Source organism: Euphorbia lathyris, chromosome 1 (assembly GCF_963576675.1).
Source record: "Euphorbia lathyris chromosome 1, ddEupLath1.1, whole genome shotgun sequence".
NCBI classification, from domain to species: Eukaryota; Viridiplantae; Streptophyta; class Magnoliopsida; order Malpighiales; family Euphorbiaceae; genus Euphorbia; species Euphorbia lathyris.
In genome coordinates this window covers 79,781,676-79,794,754 of record NC_088910.1, presented here as the reverse complement: position 1 = coordinate 79,794,754, position 13,079 = coordinate 79,781,676, and the positions used below count along the sequence as shown (strand labels likewise).

At 31.6% G+C, this 13,079-nt stretch overlaps 2 protein-coding genes across 4 annotated transcripts; one reads left to right on the top strand and one right to left on the bottom strand.

Moving 5' to 3' along the window:
• Window positions 1-3,178: 3,178 nt before the first annotated feature.
• LOC136210708 (protein KOKOPELLI) lies at window positions 3,179-5,414 on the top strand. The gene is made up of 3 exons (XM_066002090.1): window positions 3,179-3,453; window positions 3,534-3,611; window positions 3,747-5,414. Exons 1-3 carry the CDS (start codon window positions 3,379-3,381, stop codon window positions 5,130-5,132), a joined length of 1,539 nt encoding a protein of 512 aa, XP_065858162.1. The 5' UTR covers window positions 3,179-3,378; the 3' UTR covers window positions 5,133-5,414.
• Window positions 5,415-5,456: 42 nt separating this feature from the next.
• LOC136210690 (zinc finger protein 4) lies at window positions 5,457-7,536 on the bottom strand. Of its 3 annotated transcripts, none has more exons than XM_066002066.1 (2): window positions 7,345-7,536; window positions 5,457-6,570 (listed from the first exon to the last, which is right to left on the bottom strand). In XM_066002066.1, the coding sequence occupies exon 2, from the start codon at window positions 6,470-6,472 to the stop codon at window positions 5,720-5,722; it is 753 nt and encodes a 250-aa protein (XP_065858138.1). In that variant the 5' UTR covers window positions 6,473-6,570; window positions 7,345-7,536; the 3' UTR covers window positions 5,457-5,719. The 3 variants fall into 3 exon arrangements, with proteins under 3 accessions (XP_065858138.1, XP_065858143.1, XP_065858150.1); XM_066002071.1 differs by lacking the exon at window positions 7,345-7,536 and adding an exon at window positions 7,106-7,234; XM_066002078.1 differs by lacking the exon at window positions 7,345-7,536 and adding an exon at window positions 6,657-7,060.
• Window positions 7,537-13,079: the final 5,543 nt, after the last annotated feature.

The following is a 13,079-nucleotide window of genomic DNA, read 5'->3' as shown; positions in this document are numbered from 1 at the left end:
TGGCAGATTAAAATTCAGAGATTCTATTACAGGTAGGTATCTTGATTTTGAAGTCTAAAATATCCTTTTGAAGTTAGAGTATGATGTATATTATTTAGGATGAAATCACGAATTTATATTTGACAAAATGCAGATGTTCTTGTAAAACTGGAAAAAGTGATTACATATCCGGATCGCTCCTGTTTGGAGAGTATAAAGGCATCTGACATTGCAGTTGGTGCTCTTGGAAAAATATATGAATTTCACAGGGAGGTGGTAAATGAACAAGTGGTAGGGTTTTCTTTCCATCATTTTTTATCGTTGCTTGTTTTCTTTGCTATATATGTAGTAGAGAAACAATTGAGCCTTTGCTTTGCAGACACAATCTTCATCCCTTATTTATCTGTGTGATATATATTTGTTACAAGGCTTGTCTGTTATTAATTTGTTCAAGTAATGTTTGACAGTTTGTTTCAACCTGGTTGAACTTATTGCCAATCAAAACTGATTTAACTGAGGCCAAAGCTTTACATAAGCAGCTGTGTACAATGGTTGAAAGGTAACTACTTTTTTTCTCTTAGGGTTATTTATAGTTACTCATGCTGAAATTTTCCAAACTGATTTGAGTTTTCAGGTCGGACGGTGAAATTTTAGGGCCTAGGTATGAACACATTGGTAAAATAGTTGTTATTTTTATAGGGGTAAGTAATATTTCTTGTTTAATTAGCATTTTGGTGATGTGAATGCATTAATTAAACAAAACACAACAGGTTATTAGTCGGGGAAGCGAATTAGGTGAAGCAGATACGATTAGGCGGATGAAGAATTTGATAAAAGGGATGTGGAGGGTGTTCCCTAATAAGAGTTTGTTGAATTCAATATTCTACTCACTGGATGAGAAGCAGCAGTTGGTTTTAAAAAATGATGTTTTGGTAACGTCAGATGTCAACTAATCCTTAGTAAAGGAATGTCTGTTTTCTTGTACAGTTACAACAAAGTCAATATGTTTTACATTCATGTCTTTGAGCAGGAAAGGAAGGCTTCCCTTTACCATGATTTGGTTGTATATATTGTTACTAGTTCTTTCTTGCTATAGCTACTAGAATTTATCCTAAATGAATACCTGCCTGCCTTTTAATCTTAATCACTCGTATTTTACCTATTTCAGATAGTAGTTGATTTCAGTTATTTTTCAAGTGTATAAAAAATAAAAATAAATAAAAGCTATTGCCAGAGTATATTCTAAAAACAGTTATCATTTTCTTTAATAACCAAACAACCAATTTAAAATAATTTGTATTGGATGAAGAGTAATTATACTATGTGCTAGGCATACCACATCAGAATCTGATGTGGTATGCCATGGCCAATAAAAATAGAACATTAGTCCTATTAATAAAAAAAATAATTAATTAAATTCTCATATTTGCTATCTTCCTCTCAATACAGGATTACTTTTCCTTTTCAACCGCCTCAATCGATAGAACACCATGGCTGTGATGGAATAGCCCTAAGAAATAAATAATTAATTTCTCTGTTTTCCTTTCACCAATTAAGCACAAATCAACGATTGCCTTTACGACCATCCCTAGGCTTTTTTTTTCCGACCACCATTAGTGCGATGGCAAAGTCGTCTTCCTGGTCAATGCCACAAATTGATGGAACGGATACCTTGCTATTATTGAGTACCTTTGAGATTCAAAACTCAATCAAAAGCCCTTTCTATTACAAATAAGCAACTATGAGGCTAAGAGATCCAAATCTCAAGGAATATTTTTTATGTGGCTGACAGAAAAGTTGTCTGCATCCTTTCTTACCATGTTTGCTGCTATCAAACTCCATTAACCCTTCCAATCTAATGTTCATCATATTGTATCTTGTTTATATAAATTAATTAATCATCAGCTTTTATCTTGTTCATTAATTAAAAACAAATTGAGGTCTGCTCCATCAATTTACAATAACAAACATTGGATGAAGGCTTTTCGATCATAGCCATGATATTTTAGGACTGAGGCGGCGGTGATCGGTCTAAAAGGGGAGGGTAGTTCTGTGTTGGGAGAGGGATAAGATATATAAGAATTTAATTTTTTTTATCAGTGGGACAGATGTTGTATTTCTATTGGCCATGACATACATGTCATATTCTGATATGGTATATATGCCACATAGTAAAATGTTAAAAAATAAATTGTATGACACATGTTTTTGATCTAATGCATAACACTATATAACTTTTTAAAACTATTTTGTTCTAGTAAACGTTATACTAATGAGTTATAACATGACGTATGCGTAAGGTAGAGAAATGAGATTTATAATAATAATAATTTTTTTAAAAAATATGTTAATAATAACTTAAAATCGGTTCAACTTTCAAAATTAGGGATAAAAAATTGCACATTTATAACTTAAGGGGTAATTGCTCTATTGAGATATTTTTGTATATTTTTCCTCAAAATAATTTTTTTTAAATACAGTAAAACCTTGTAAACAATATAAATTAGTACTCGATAAATTAATAATCTCTTTAAAATAATAATTTCTTCTGGTCCCGGACTTGGACATGTTCAAAAAAATGATCAATTTTAATAAATTAATAAGATAATAATTTTTTGGAACAACCCTTTATAAATACATTTTTTTATTATCTCTATAAATTAATAATTTCTCAAAACATATGACATGTATATATAGATACATACTTAGTATAATTTAGTAAAATATGACTCTATAATACTTTGTTTTTTTTTTAAATTTAAATCCAGTTGAATTTCATCTCTAACTATTCTCGTTTTTTCTTGAAATTTAAATATAGTTGAATTGCATCTCTAACTATTCTCAATCGATCAACTTAATTAGAAAAAGCTTCGGGTAGAACTTAGACTTTTATCTAACTATTCTCAATGCATTCAAAAGTTCTGATGTACCGTTGTCAAATTGTAATAAAAACAATTGTAAAGAGTAGTTGATGGTATAATTACTTTATTTTTTGTAACTGGTTCCAAAAGTATCGAATCATTGTCAGTTTTATCCTCAATTGAATTTTGTATGATATTTGATAAATTAATAATTAATAATTTATTAATTAATTAATATCTCTATAAATTAATAAAAATATATGATTCCAGGTTTCACGAGTAATACAAGTTAAAAGAAAAATAATACTAATAACAATGGACGCGACCCTTCAATTCTACCCGTTTGTTATCCCAACTTTTTCCTCCATCTCCTTTGCGCCCTCTTCCGATTCAAACTATTCATGAAAATTCGTAGAGAAATTCTTAATTTTTCTGTTTTCTTGGCAAGGGATTTGATGAATGCATGTCAAATTTCTACTAATTGCTTGATTTGATCTTCGTAACTTCCCTGGACTGGACTTGTTTGCAGTAGTTGAGGATGGAAATGCAGAAAGATCTTCAGTCCTTGAAATCATTATACAGAATCCTCCAAACCAGTGCCAATGCCAATGATGTAAGCCCCAACTCCAAATTTCCCCCTTTTTCTTCTCATTATTTCTGTATTTAATCCTGATTTTTTTTGTTAATTCAAAGATGGACGAGGGAGCACGTCTTCTTTTCAAGAATCTGCTAGATTCTGCACGAGACAATGCCTTACTCGCTACATCCAAGGTTTTCTTTTCTTTTCCTTTTCTCGTGTTTTAATAATTTGCAATTGAAGATGTTTGATCTTTGATATTTATTTATTTTTAATCAATTAAGTGTTATTCTTCACTGATTTGTGTTAATGGTTTATAATGGTCACAGATTATATCCACAGGACGATCCATGTCAAGCAATTCTTGTAATTCAATTCACTCTAATGTTTATATGCACAATTCACGCATACTGGAAGAGCAATCATCAATTAGGAAACCCTTCTCACCACATTCAGTTTCAGTTTCAGTTTCAGAGCAGAACACAAAGAAACGCTGCCGAGTTTGTCAGCAATCCAAGAGGCAGACCAAAGACGAATCCTCCTGTGATTTCTCAAAACAAGTGTCCAATTCAATCAAACTTATTGAATCTACCATCTTGTCTTTGCAGCTTTCTTCTGATATCTCCAATCCAATTAAACTGGAATCACTAGAAGAAGCTGCTGCTACTGCTACTGCTACTAGTACAAGAAATTGGGCGGAGAATAGTCCGAATTTCCTAGTTCCAGCACAGAGGAATGAATCTCCTGGATACCATTATGTTCATGGATTACGCATTCCTTCAATTCGAGATCATCATGGCATGAACACTGCAGACCCGAGTCCTAAGACCTCTAGAAATGATTCATTGACTCTGCCAGATAAAAACCTTGGCATGTTGGTGAAACGCAGACCATCTATGCAATCCCGATTAGATTGTGCTTCTACAGCAAATAGTCATAATCAAAATCTGATGGAGCCAATGCTGCTAGACGAGTCTTTCGCTAAAAAGCCTCATGTTAGACAGCAGCAGAAGATGACAATTCCTTATCAACAAGAATCAGATGTGTCGAGCTCTAGCTTGCAAGGATCCGATGTGCAGTCAGCTGTTTCGAGCCCTACCTCTTCCTACAGCTCCACAAGTCAGCCAGAAACCGAAACAAGTCACACAACACCTGAAACTAGTCCTGAGGAAAGTACAAGTGACTCTTCTGTTACTAGTTCACAAAGTTACAGAAACACAGGTGGTTCAAGTAGAAAAATGCACAGGAAAAATCCTGATAAGGCAACTGGACGACTAAGGAGGTTGAAGAACAAGCTAGAACTCATCTTTCATCATCACCACCATCACCACCACCATAATCATGGAGAAAATGAGACTAATAACGCTAAGGATCATAGAAGTTCAATGTGGAAACACTTGGGCAACATTTTTCACCACAAAGATAAAGAGAGGATGTGTGAAAAACAGGCAGTTAGAAAATTGAAAACCTTGCCTGTGAACAAAAAACAGGTAGGACAATTCCAGGCACTTGTGAAAGGAATGGCGAGGCATGTTAAGCAATCCAAGAAATCAAAGGTAGCCAAAGGAAGAATTCGGAGTCATCATGATAATAGGCATTGGTGGCAATTGTTTCATGGCGGCCGCCGAGGTGTTAAGCTGCCTAATGCAGGGCGTATTAGACTGCAGGTTAAGGGTAAAAAACCGCAGCTAAGAGCACCTAAGATTGTCAAATAGGTTCTACCTTGTGCACCAAGTCGTATGATTCTATAACAATTGTAGTGCTTCAGATTTAGAATTAAGCAACATATATATAATGTAAAGTTTTGATGCATATTCCAATTCATAACTTTTATGTTCATTATTATCATTTAACATCTTGAGAGAGTTAAGGATTGCAGATTATGTGCCACACTGAGGAAAATATGGTCATCCATCCATAATTTGGAAACAACCACTAAGATTCCAACTCATTCTTGATCTCTCGATTCTCTCCTCTTCAACTTGAAAAATCTGTAATCCTGCAGCAAAACTTTTGGTAAGAATTCTTCCAATTTGGCATGTTGATGTATATAAGACAGCAGCAATGAATAATGATAGTAAAATATGATCAAAACAGACTAATGATGAGTTGTAGTAGTTACAGTTAGAGAAAATCAAAATCCATCTTATAAATGAAATCAAGCATGAAGCTCCAAAAGAATGTTCCATGTGAAGCTCTTATACACCAAATTAAGTTATACATCACAATGACAAAGTACTTATAAGCTGAGCCACAGTTCAATCATCTTGCTATACAGAAGGAGAATGGTTATATAGCAAACTTAAAGTTTCAATGTGAGATCTGGTGTAGAATTATCCAATTCAGCAGGAGGAGTTGCCTCCAAAAAATTCCTATTTGAATTTCCTGTGAGTACAAAACTTTGATGGGTTTCATCTGCCTCAGCTACCCCCCGGAAACTACCTGGCCATAAAAGCTCTGCCTCATCATCCTCCACGAAAATTGGCGGCAGAACATGATATCCTTGATCAAATCTTGCACCATTTCTAACCTCTTGTGGCCTAACTGGAGCTGAAAAGTATTGATGTCCTGAAGAGTGTGCTTTGATACCCAAAGATCGAAATGTTGATCCATGCAAAGGCAAAGATGATAGGCTTACATATTTCTCTGCAAAAATACCCATCCTCATTGCCCGTTTCGCCAGTGTTCTTTCTCTCTTATGTGCATTTTGATGACCACCAAGTGCCTGTGAACTGAAGAATTTTCTCTGGCAGTAATTGCAGGAAAAAACTCGAGGGATGGCTGCTGCTGTTGCAGGAGTATTCGAGGCAGGCTCGTTACTACTCTCGCTAGTACTTGACAATGAGAATCCTATCGAGTGTCTTGCCCCTAATCCATCGTTATTGAAGCCAAGTGTTAAGTCAAGCGAAACCTGTTCTGAACTGGATTGAGCAGCTATATTTGTCAGATTGGACGCTGAACTTCCATGGATGGATAAGTTGGAAGCAACTTGGCTGCTAACCTCAGAATCATTTTCAGAGGAGGCTTCCACTTCAAGATCAACGAATGGTTTCATACTGAAATTGAATTTATGTTGTTTGCATCCTAGAGAGATTGAATGTTATCCTGATCGCACCAGTCTATACTACTCCTTGGAACAAAGATGATCTTCACCTGCAAGGAAAATTCCAAATACAACTCAATTTTCACTGAAATGCAAATAGGAATAGCATGGTGCTTGAAGAGAAGTTGAAATTTACTTGACGAATATGGCAGAAAGGAATGAAGTCACATTAGAAAAGAGAAGAGAAGGGAGAAGAAAATAGAGAGAACAAGTAGTATTTTTAGTTAAAGTCTATAAGAAGAAACTAGATCAAGAGGTTGATCTCCGGAAAATAGACATTGTTGAAAGCAATTTGAAGCCATGAATGCACCAAATCTTGAAGACAAAGTCCTTTACAATTATGATATTCCTTCCAATGCAAATGTCTCGAGTAAAAGTGCTTGTTTATGTGATGTGACTATCCTAACATAGTTACACAGTTGTCAGATATCAGATGAGAGAATAATGAAGAAAACTCCATTTGTTGTATGTTTCTATTAAACACATGAAAAGCAGTTGAAGAATTGAAAAATGAAAATCAGAAGTAAAAGATGTGGAAAACTTAAGGAGAAACCAGAAGAGCAAAAGAAAACCCATTTGACATACTTATATATATGCAGATGAAGGGAGATAAATAGAGCAGCTAAAGTTTCAACCAAGAAAAATGAGTTCCCCCATGGTAAATAAACACTGAGCCCTGGAAATAGAAACCCAAAATTGAGGTTTGTTTTTCTTTTATTCCTAATCTAAATGAAAATATGTAGATCCACATGTAAAATGTAAAGAGAAGGAAAAGGAAGAAAGTAAAAAAGTAAGAAGAAGAAGATAGAGAAGTTGGTACGTACATAGCATCCAATCCAGTGAAAGTGAAGAGAAAGAGGAAGAAGCTAAAGCAAGGTTGTTGTGGATATCCAGAAGGAAGGGAGAAAACTGCCTAAAAAATGGGGACATGTGAGTGAAGTGAAGTGGGTGGTCCTTTACTTTACTTTGATCACTCAGGAGACAAATAAAGCCGCAGGCTTTTAGAGAGAGAGAGAGAGAGAGATAGAAATGTTTAATTATGGGAAAGCAAAGGTAAGTGAGTGGGGAGTGGAGAGTCAGATAAGTCAGACTATGAGAAAGAGAAAGAAAAGTTGTTGTCTTTTGGGATACATTTTTAACCATTTTAAGTATATCACATACAATACAATACCCCTTTTTAACAATACTACACTCACCCAATTTCAAACTTCATTCAGACACACAATTTCACTATTAATTGGATTGGAATTTTCCTCACTTGGCTGGATCATAAAATTAATTTAGTTATTCACTTTTAAATCTAAGTTTATTAAATTTTAATTTTAGAATGATTTACATTTTCACCCTAGAATTTTAATAAACCTAAATCTAACGATAAATAACCAAATTAATTTGGTTATTCATGGTCCAACTAACATTATCTAACCTTGTCCATGCCTGGTGATGAGTTTGCCTATACCTAAACTCTCCCCTATAACATTATCCTCCACTTAGATGATCAACGTTGCCGTTGATCAAGCTGGCTTCCCATAGATATATTTTCATTTTCACTTGAACGCCTATCGAGGTTCTGTATAACTCGATCACTCACTTGATCCCCCGCCCAAACTAATCCCTACTCGCTCATAACTCTACTCGATATCTTTGAAAATTTGATTTGATTTCTACTATCATTCCGCTGCTTGCCAATCTTCGATCTATGAATAACTTTTAACGTTGGACTCAAAAGCTTATTCTTCCCTAATAATATATGGATGATTGTCACTAAAATATTTTCAGAAATTTTTTAGTAATATCAAATTGAAAAAAATAATAATTTATTGACGAAATATTTATAATAAATGACAATTAATATTTCGTAGTTGCAAATAATCATTTAATGACGATTGTAATACGTGCTAAAATAACTTGAAAAATATGACAAAATATACGTTGTCATGTCTTGTTACTTTATTGTGACAATATTGATATATTGTTATTTATTTAAACATTTGTGTGACAAAAAGATAAATTGTCATAATTGAATATTAATTTATGACATTTTTAAATCGTCGTCAAATATAATAAAAACAATTATGATAATTTGTAATGGTCATTAAAAAATAATGATTAAAAAGTGTATTATACATGACAAAATTAATATATTATCATATATTTAATTTTTTTTTTGGAAAATATTAAAGTCACAAATTAAAAAAAAAGACTTATAGTTTATGTTTCCACAATTCCCATATAAAAATATAAAATAATTTGTAATGGTCATAAAAAAAAATTAATGTAAAATAATGATTAGAAAGTTCAGTATACGTGACAAAATTAATAAATCATTATATATATTTTTTTTAGAAAATTTTAAAGTCCCACAAATAAAAAAAATGCTTATTTTTTTGAGAAAATATTAAAGTCCCACAAAAAAAATTAATGTAAAATAATGATTAGAAAGTTCAGTATACGTGACAAAATTAATAAATTATTATATATTTAATTTTTTTTTTTTTTTTTGAGAAAATTTTAAAGTCCCACAAATAAAAAAAATGCTTATTTTTTTGAGAAAATATTAAAGTCCCACAAATAAAGAAAATGCTTATTGGTGTTATAAATTAATGCTTCCAAAATTCACATATGAGTGAATCGAAACCCTGACCTAGAGCATTGAAATTAATGGAAATACCACTAGGCCAATCTATTACGTTGTATGGTGCTGTGATATTAATTATAATCACTGTTTTATAATTTGGGATTTTGGAAATAAATTAACAAGCCCAATGCTCGCCCTAAAAAATTAATATAGAAGTTAAGAGTCAATTTTTTCAAAAAGTCATCTAGGTCCGCTTTAGAGCCGTCTGGGACCGTCTTGAGCCGTTGGGATCTACTTTAGAGTCGCCTAGAGCCGTCCTGACGGTAAAAAATCGGAAAAGGACTTATATAACTCGACTTGAGGAAAACGGGAGTGTTCTATAAACTCCCACCTAGACGGCCACTTGAGCAGATTTTTAGAACACGAATTCGTACTTTAGCATGTAGTACACTATAATTAGTCTCAAAATAGAAGAAATTATACTATATGCTCAACATATCATGTAATCTATGCATCAAACCAATAAATTAATGACACGTGGAACTTCAACCAATAAAATATTACCATCGTGTAATTAATTAATTAATTTTATTTTTATTAATTATTTATATAAAATTTTAGATCCTAAAATATATACATTAGATCCTAAAAAATAAACATTAAACACAAAATATATCATATATAATATGGTATCAAATTATTAGTTTTATATATGGGTAACGTGGTGTGCGGAATATATATATTATAATTAGTAATTAGAGACTTGAAGCTAAGAAAATATTATTATGAATAAAAACTAATAACATATTATGGAGAATCGTTGGATATAAAATAATTATTAATTTTGCATTTTTATTGTTATTTCTTTCTATGTTTACATTTTATATAGGTAAACCCCTGGTATTTCAATTTTTGAAGTTTTAGACTCAAGTATTTTATTATTTTATTTATCCATTTAATTCAATTTTTTAAACCCATCTGAAAAAAATGTGGTTATTGGAATGGAAACTATCCAAAATCTCCTACCAATCCATCTATTAAAAAACCAATTAAAATAGGGTTAAGGTGCAAAAATACCCCTAACGTTTTGAGTCAGGAGCAATTTTACCCTTAACGTCTAAAACGGTGCAATTTTGCTCCTAACATTAGAAGTCAAGAGCAATTTTACCCCTAACGTTAATAAATTGGGTCAAGTTCAGACACTATTATAAAACAAGATATTTTTGTTCCTTCTTCAGCACCAATTGCATAATAATTCGTTCTGAAAAAAATATTTCATGTTTTTTATAATTTAATAATAGAATTTGAGATTAATATTTATAAATTTGGTGAACTTTTTGAATTTATTTTGTCTAATTCGTACAAAAGGACAGTATTTTTTTTATTTTTTTTATTTTTTTCACATCCCAACATATGTTTATGATTTGTTACTGATAAAATGACACATGTATGAAGTGTAGATGACAAGATTCATGACCAAGAAGACAATTTGATGAATTATTTCTCAAATTGACCAAATTTATTAACTTTAGGGGTAAAATTACTCTTGACTTCCAACGTTAGGGGTAAAATTGCACCATTTTAAAGGGGTGTTTTTGCACCTTAACCCATTAAAATATATTTATGTTTGTGTTTGAAAAATAATTAAATAATTCAAAACATTTATAAACATAATAACATCAATGATAGTATCTTTTAGTTATTATCAATCCTTATCTTTTTCTGAATCGTCATCTATTTTAACTCCATCTCAAATTCAAAATATGATTTACTTTTACAATTTTAGTAAATATCAAATATATACGTATTTAATGAATCATTTTTCTTTCCTTTTTCTTTTTCTCTTATGCATATATACGTTGCTTAGTGGCCTTCGTTTGTTGAACTAGTATTTGAGAGTGGAATAATTTAATTAATATTTCAAATATTTATTTACAAAACACGTTCCTGTTTTTTGTTTCCACTTCCCACTACACCCAAATCTCTTTTTTCCTCTTCGATGTTGAAGCCATTAACATATCAGCTATCTTCTACTATTGAGCAGTACATTGATATATGTTCTCCATTATATTTATCTTTTAAGATTTTCCTTCAATAAAACATTGATACAAGATTGAAGAATATTTGTTTTAAGGTATGTTCGTACTTAATGGATTTGAGCTTTTTATTGATTACAATTTTGATGTTATACCATATAATTTTGTGTTTTTTAACTAATATGTTTATGTATGTTTAATATTAATAAGTATCTGTCATTGTTGATTTTTTGGGTATTTATACTGGGCAATAATTAATATGTTCAAGCTGTAATGGTTAATAAGCTAGTGATTATTAAGCTAATTGGCAGAATTTATTATGGTTAATTTGTATTGGTAATAGTTCATTTTCCTTAAAATTTCATATACTTTCTTTAATTGGCAGTGAATATTAAGCTAATATGGATATTGGTTAGTGTTGATTTGACTATTGGATTCAACGTATGAACATCAACTATTTTGTTCTTATTTTCTTCTGTTTAACTATATATATTTGACATTATTGTAGGAACAGACAAATGGCTCCAGGTCATACACACAAAAAGAAATTGAAAATTGATAAAAATAATTCTCAAAGTCCCATGTTTTCTTCAACTGTGCGTCCTAGTCACGACTCACCAATTGAGAAATGTATCCAAGGTCTTCAAAATCGATCGAAAAACACTCATAATCTCAGTCAATCAAAACGAAGTGAAACTGAAACTTCAACTCCATCATATGAGGAAATATTTAAGGCAAATATTTCAAATGAAGCTGTTGAAAATGCAACTAAAATCCCTCAAGATCAATCGAATGAAATCCTTCAAGGTGAATTGAATGAAACCACTCATGACCAATTAACAGAGACTACACAAGTTCCATCGACTCAAACAGGTTCTATAGTTTGTTATGCGTTTTTTAAATAATTCATATACACTTTATATGTATGCATAACTTGTTATACTATAATCAATATTCTTATAGGAAATAATCCAAAGAAAAGAAGTTGTGGCTTGACTATGGGAAAGGGCATTATGAAGACATTTCAAGCTTCTGGCACTAAAATGAAAATTAGTGTGGATCCATTGATTGGAAGACCCAAATGTCACGTCCGTGTCCAAATTTCTAGAATTTATATCTAGATATTAATATATATTATAATTATGGGGTATATGATTTTTATTTGGTATTATAGGAAAAATTTGGAGTTAATTCGATGGGTTTAGGTGTAAATTAAAAGTTTAGGGTAATTATTAAAAGATTATATAAAGATGGACGATCAAAAGAGATATTTGCCAAATTTAATATATAAATCCAAATGTTCCAGAATGTCGAACATCATCTTCTTGCTTATCTTTTCTTTTCTTCTCTGTTACTTTTTTTTTATCCTTATCAAATCGTTCTTCGACCGTTTCTCCACCGTTTCTTTGATTTATGGAGATTTGACCGTCCAAATCACTTGAAACTTAAACTATAGCATCTTTAGGCATAGATCTAAATCCTAACCGAAGAGTTTTTGAGTTTCGAAAGCGTTTGGAGGGAAAACGTCTCAGACATGATTTAGAGGAGAATTGAAAGGGTGTATTTTCTTCAATTAGCAGCTAAGGTAAGTAACTATCAACTATATTTTGAGTTTTATGTATATAGATATATATATAATCAAAGAATTTCCTGAAATTGATATTTTAGGGTTATGTCGGAATTTCCAGAAATTGAGGTTTTTCACAATCTTGCTTTTTATTGTGAAATTATAGTTCAAATGAACTATTGACTATGTTTATATGTGAATTACAGATTTTACTTGGTTATGTTGATTTGAGGTTTCGTTGGTTGATTAACTTTGGAATTTTATTTGATTAAGGATTGATATTTTGGAGAATTGAAAGTATATACATATATACATATATGTTTTTGGTTTCAATATATATATATATATATATGGAATAAAATGTTTGGTATCCATTAA

Excerpts from the sequence above, each read along its gene's own strand:
- LOC136210708 (XM_066002090.1), top strand. The coding sequence starts at position 3,379 with ATGGAAATGCAGAAAGATCTTCAGTCCTTGAAATCATTATACAGAATC. Across the intron at positions 3,454-3,533 it reads CCAGTGCCAATGCCAATGAT|ATGGACGAGGGAGCACGTCT; the intron begins GTAAGCCCCAAC and ends GTTAATTCAAAG. Across the intron at positions 3,612-3,746 it reads CCTTACTCGCTACATCCAAG|ATTATATCCACAGGACGATC; the intron begins GTTTTCTTTTCT and ends TAATGGTCACAG.
- LOC136210690 (XM_066002066.1), bottom strand. The coding sequence starts at position 6,472 with ATGAAACCATTCGTTGATCTTGAAGTGGAAGCCTCCTCTGAAAATGAT.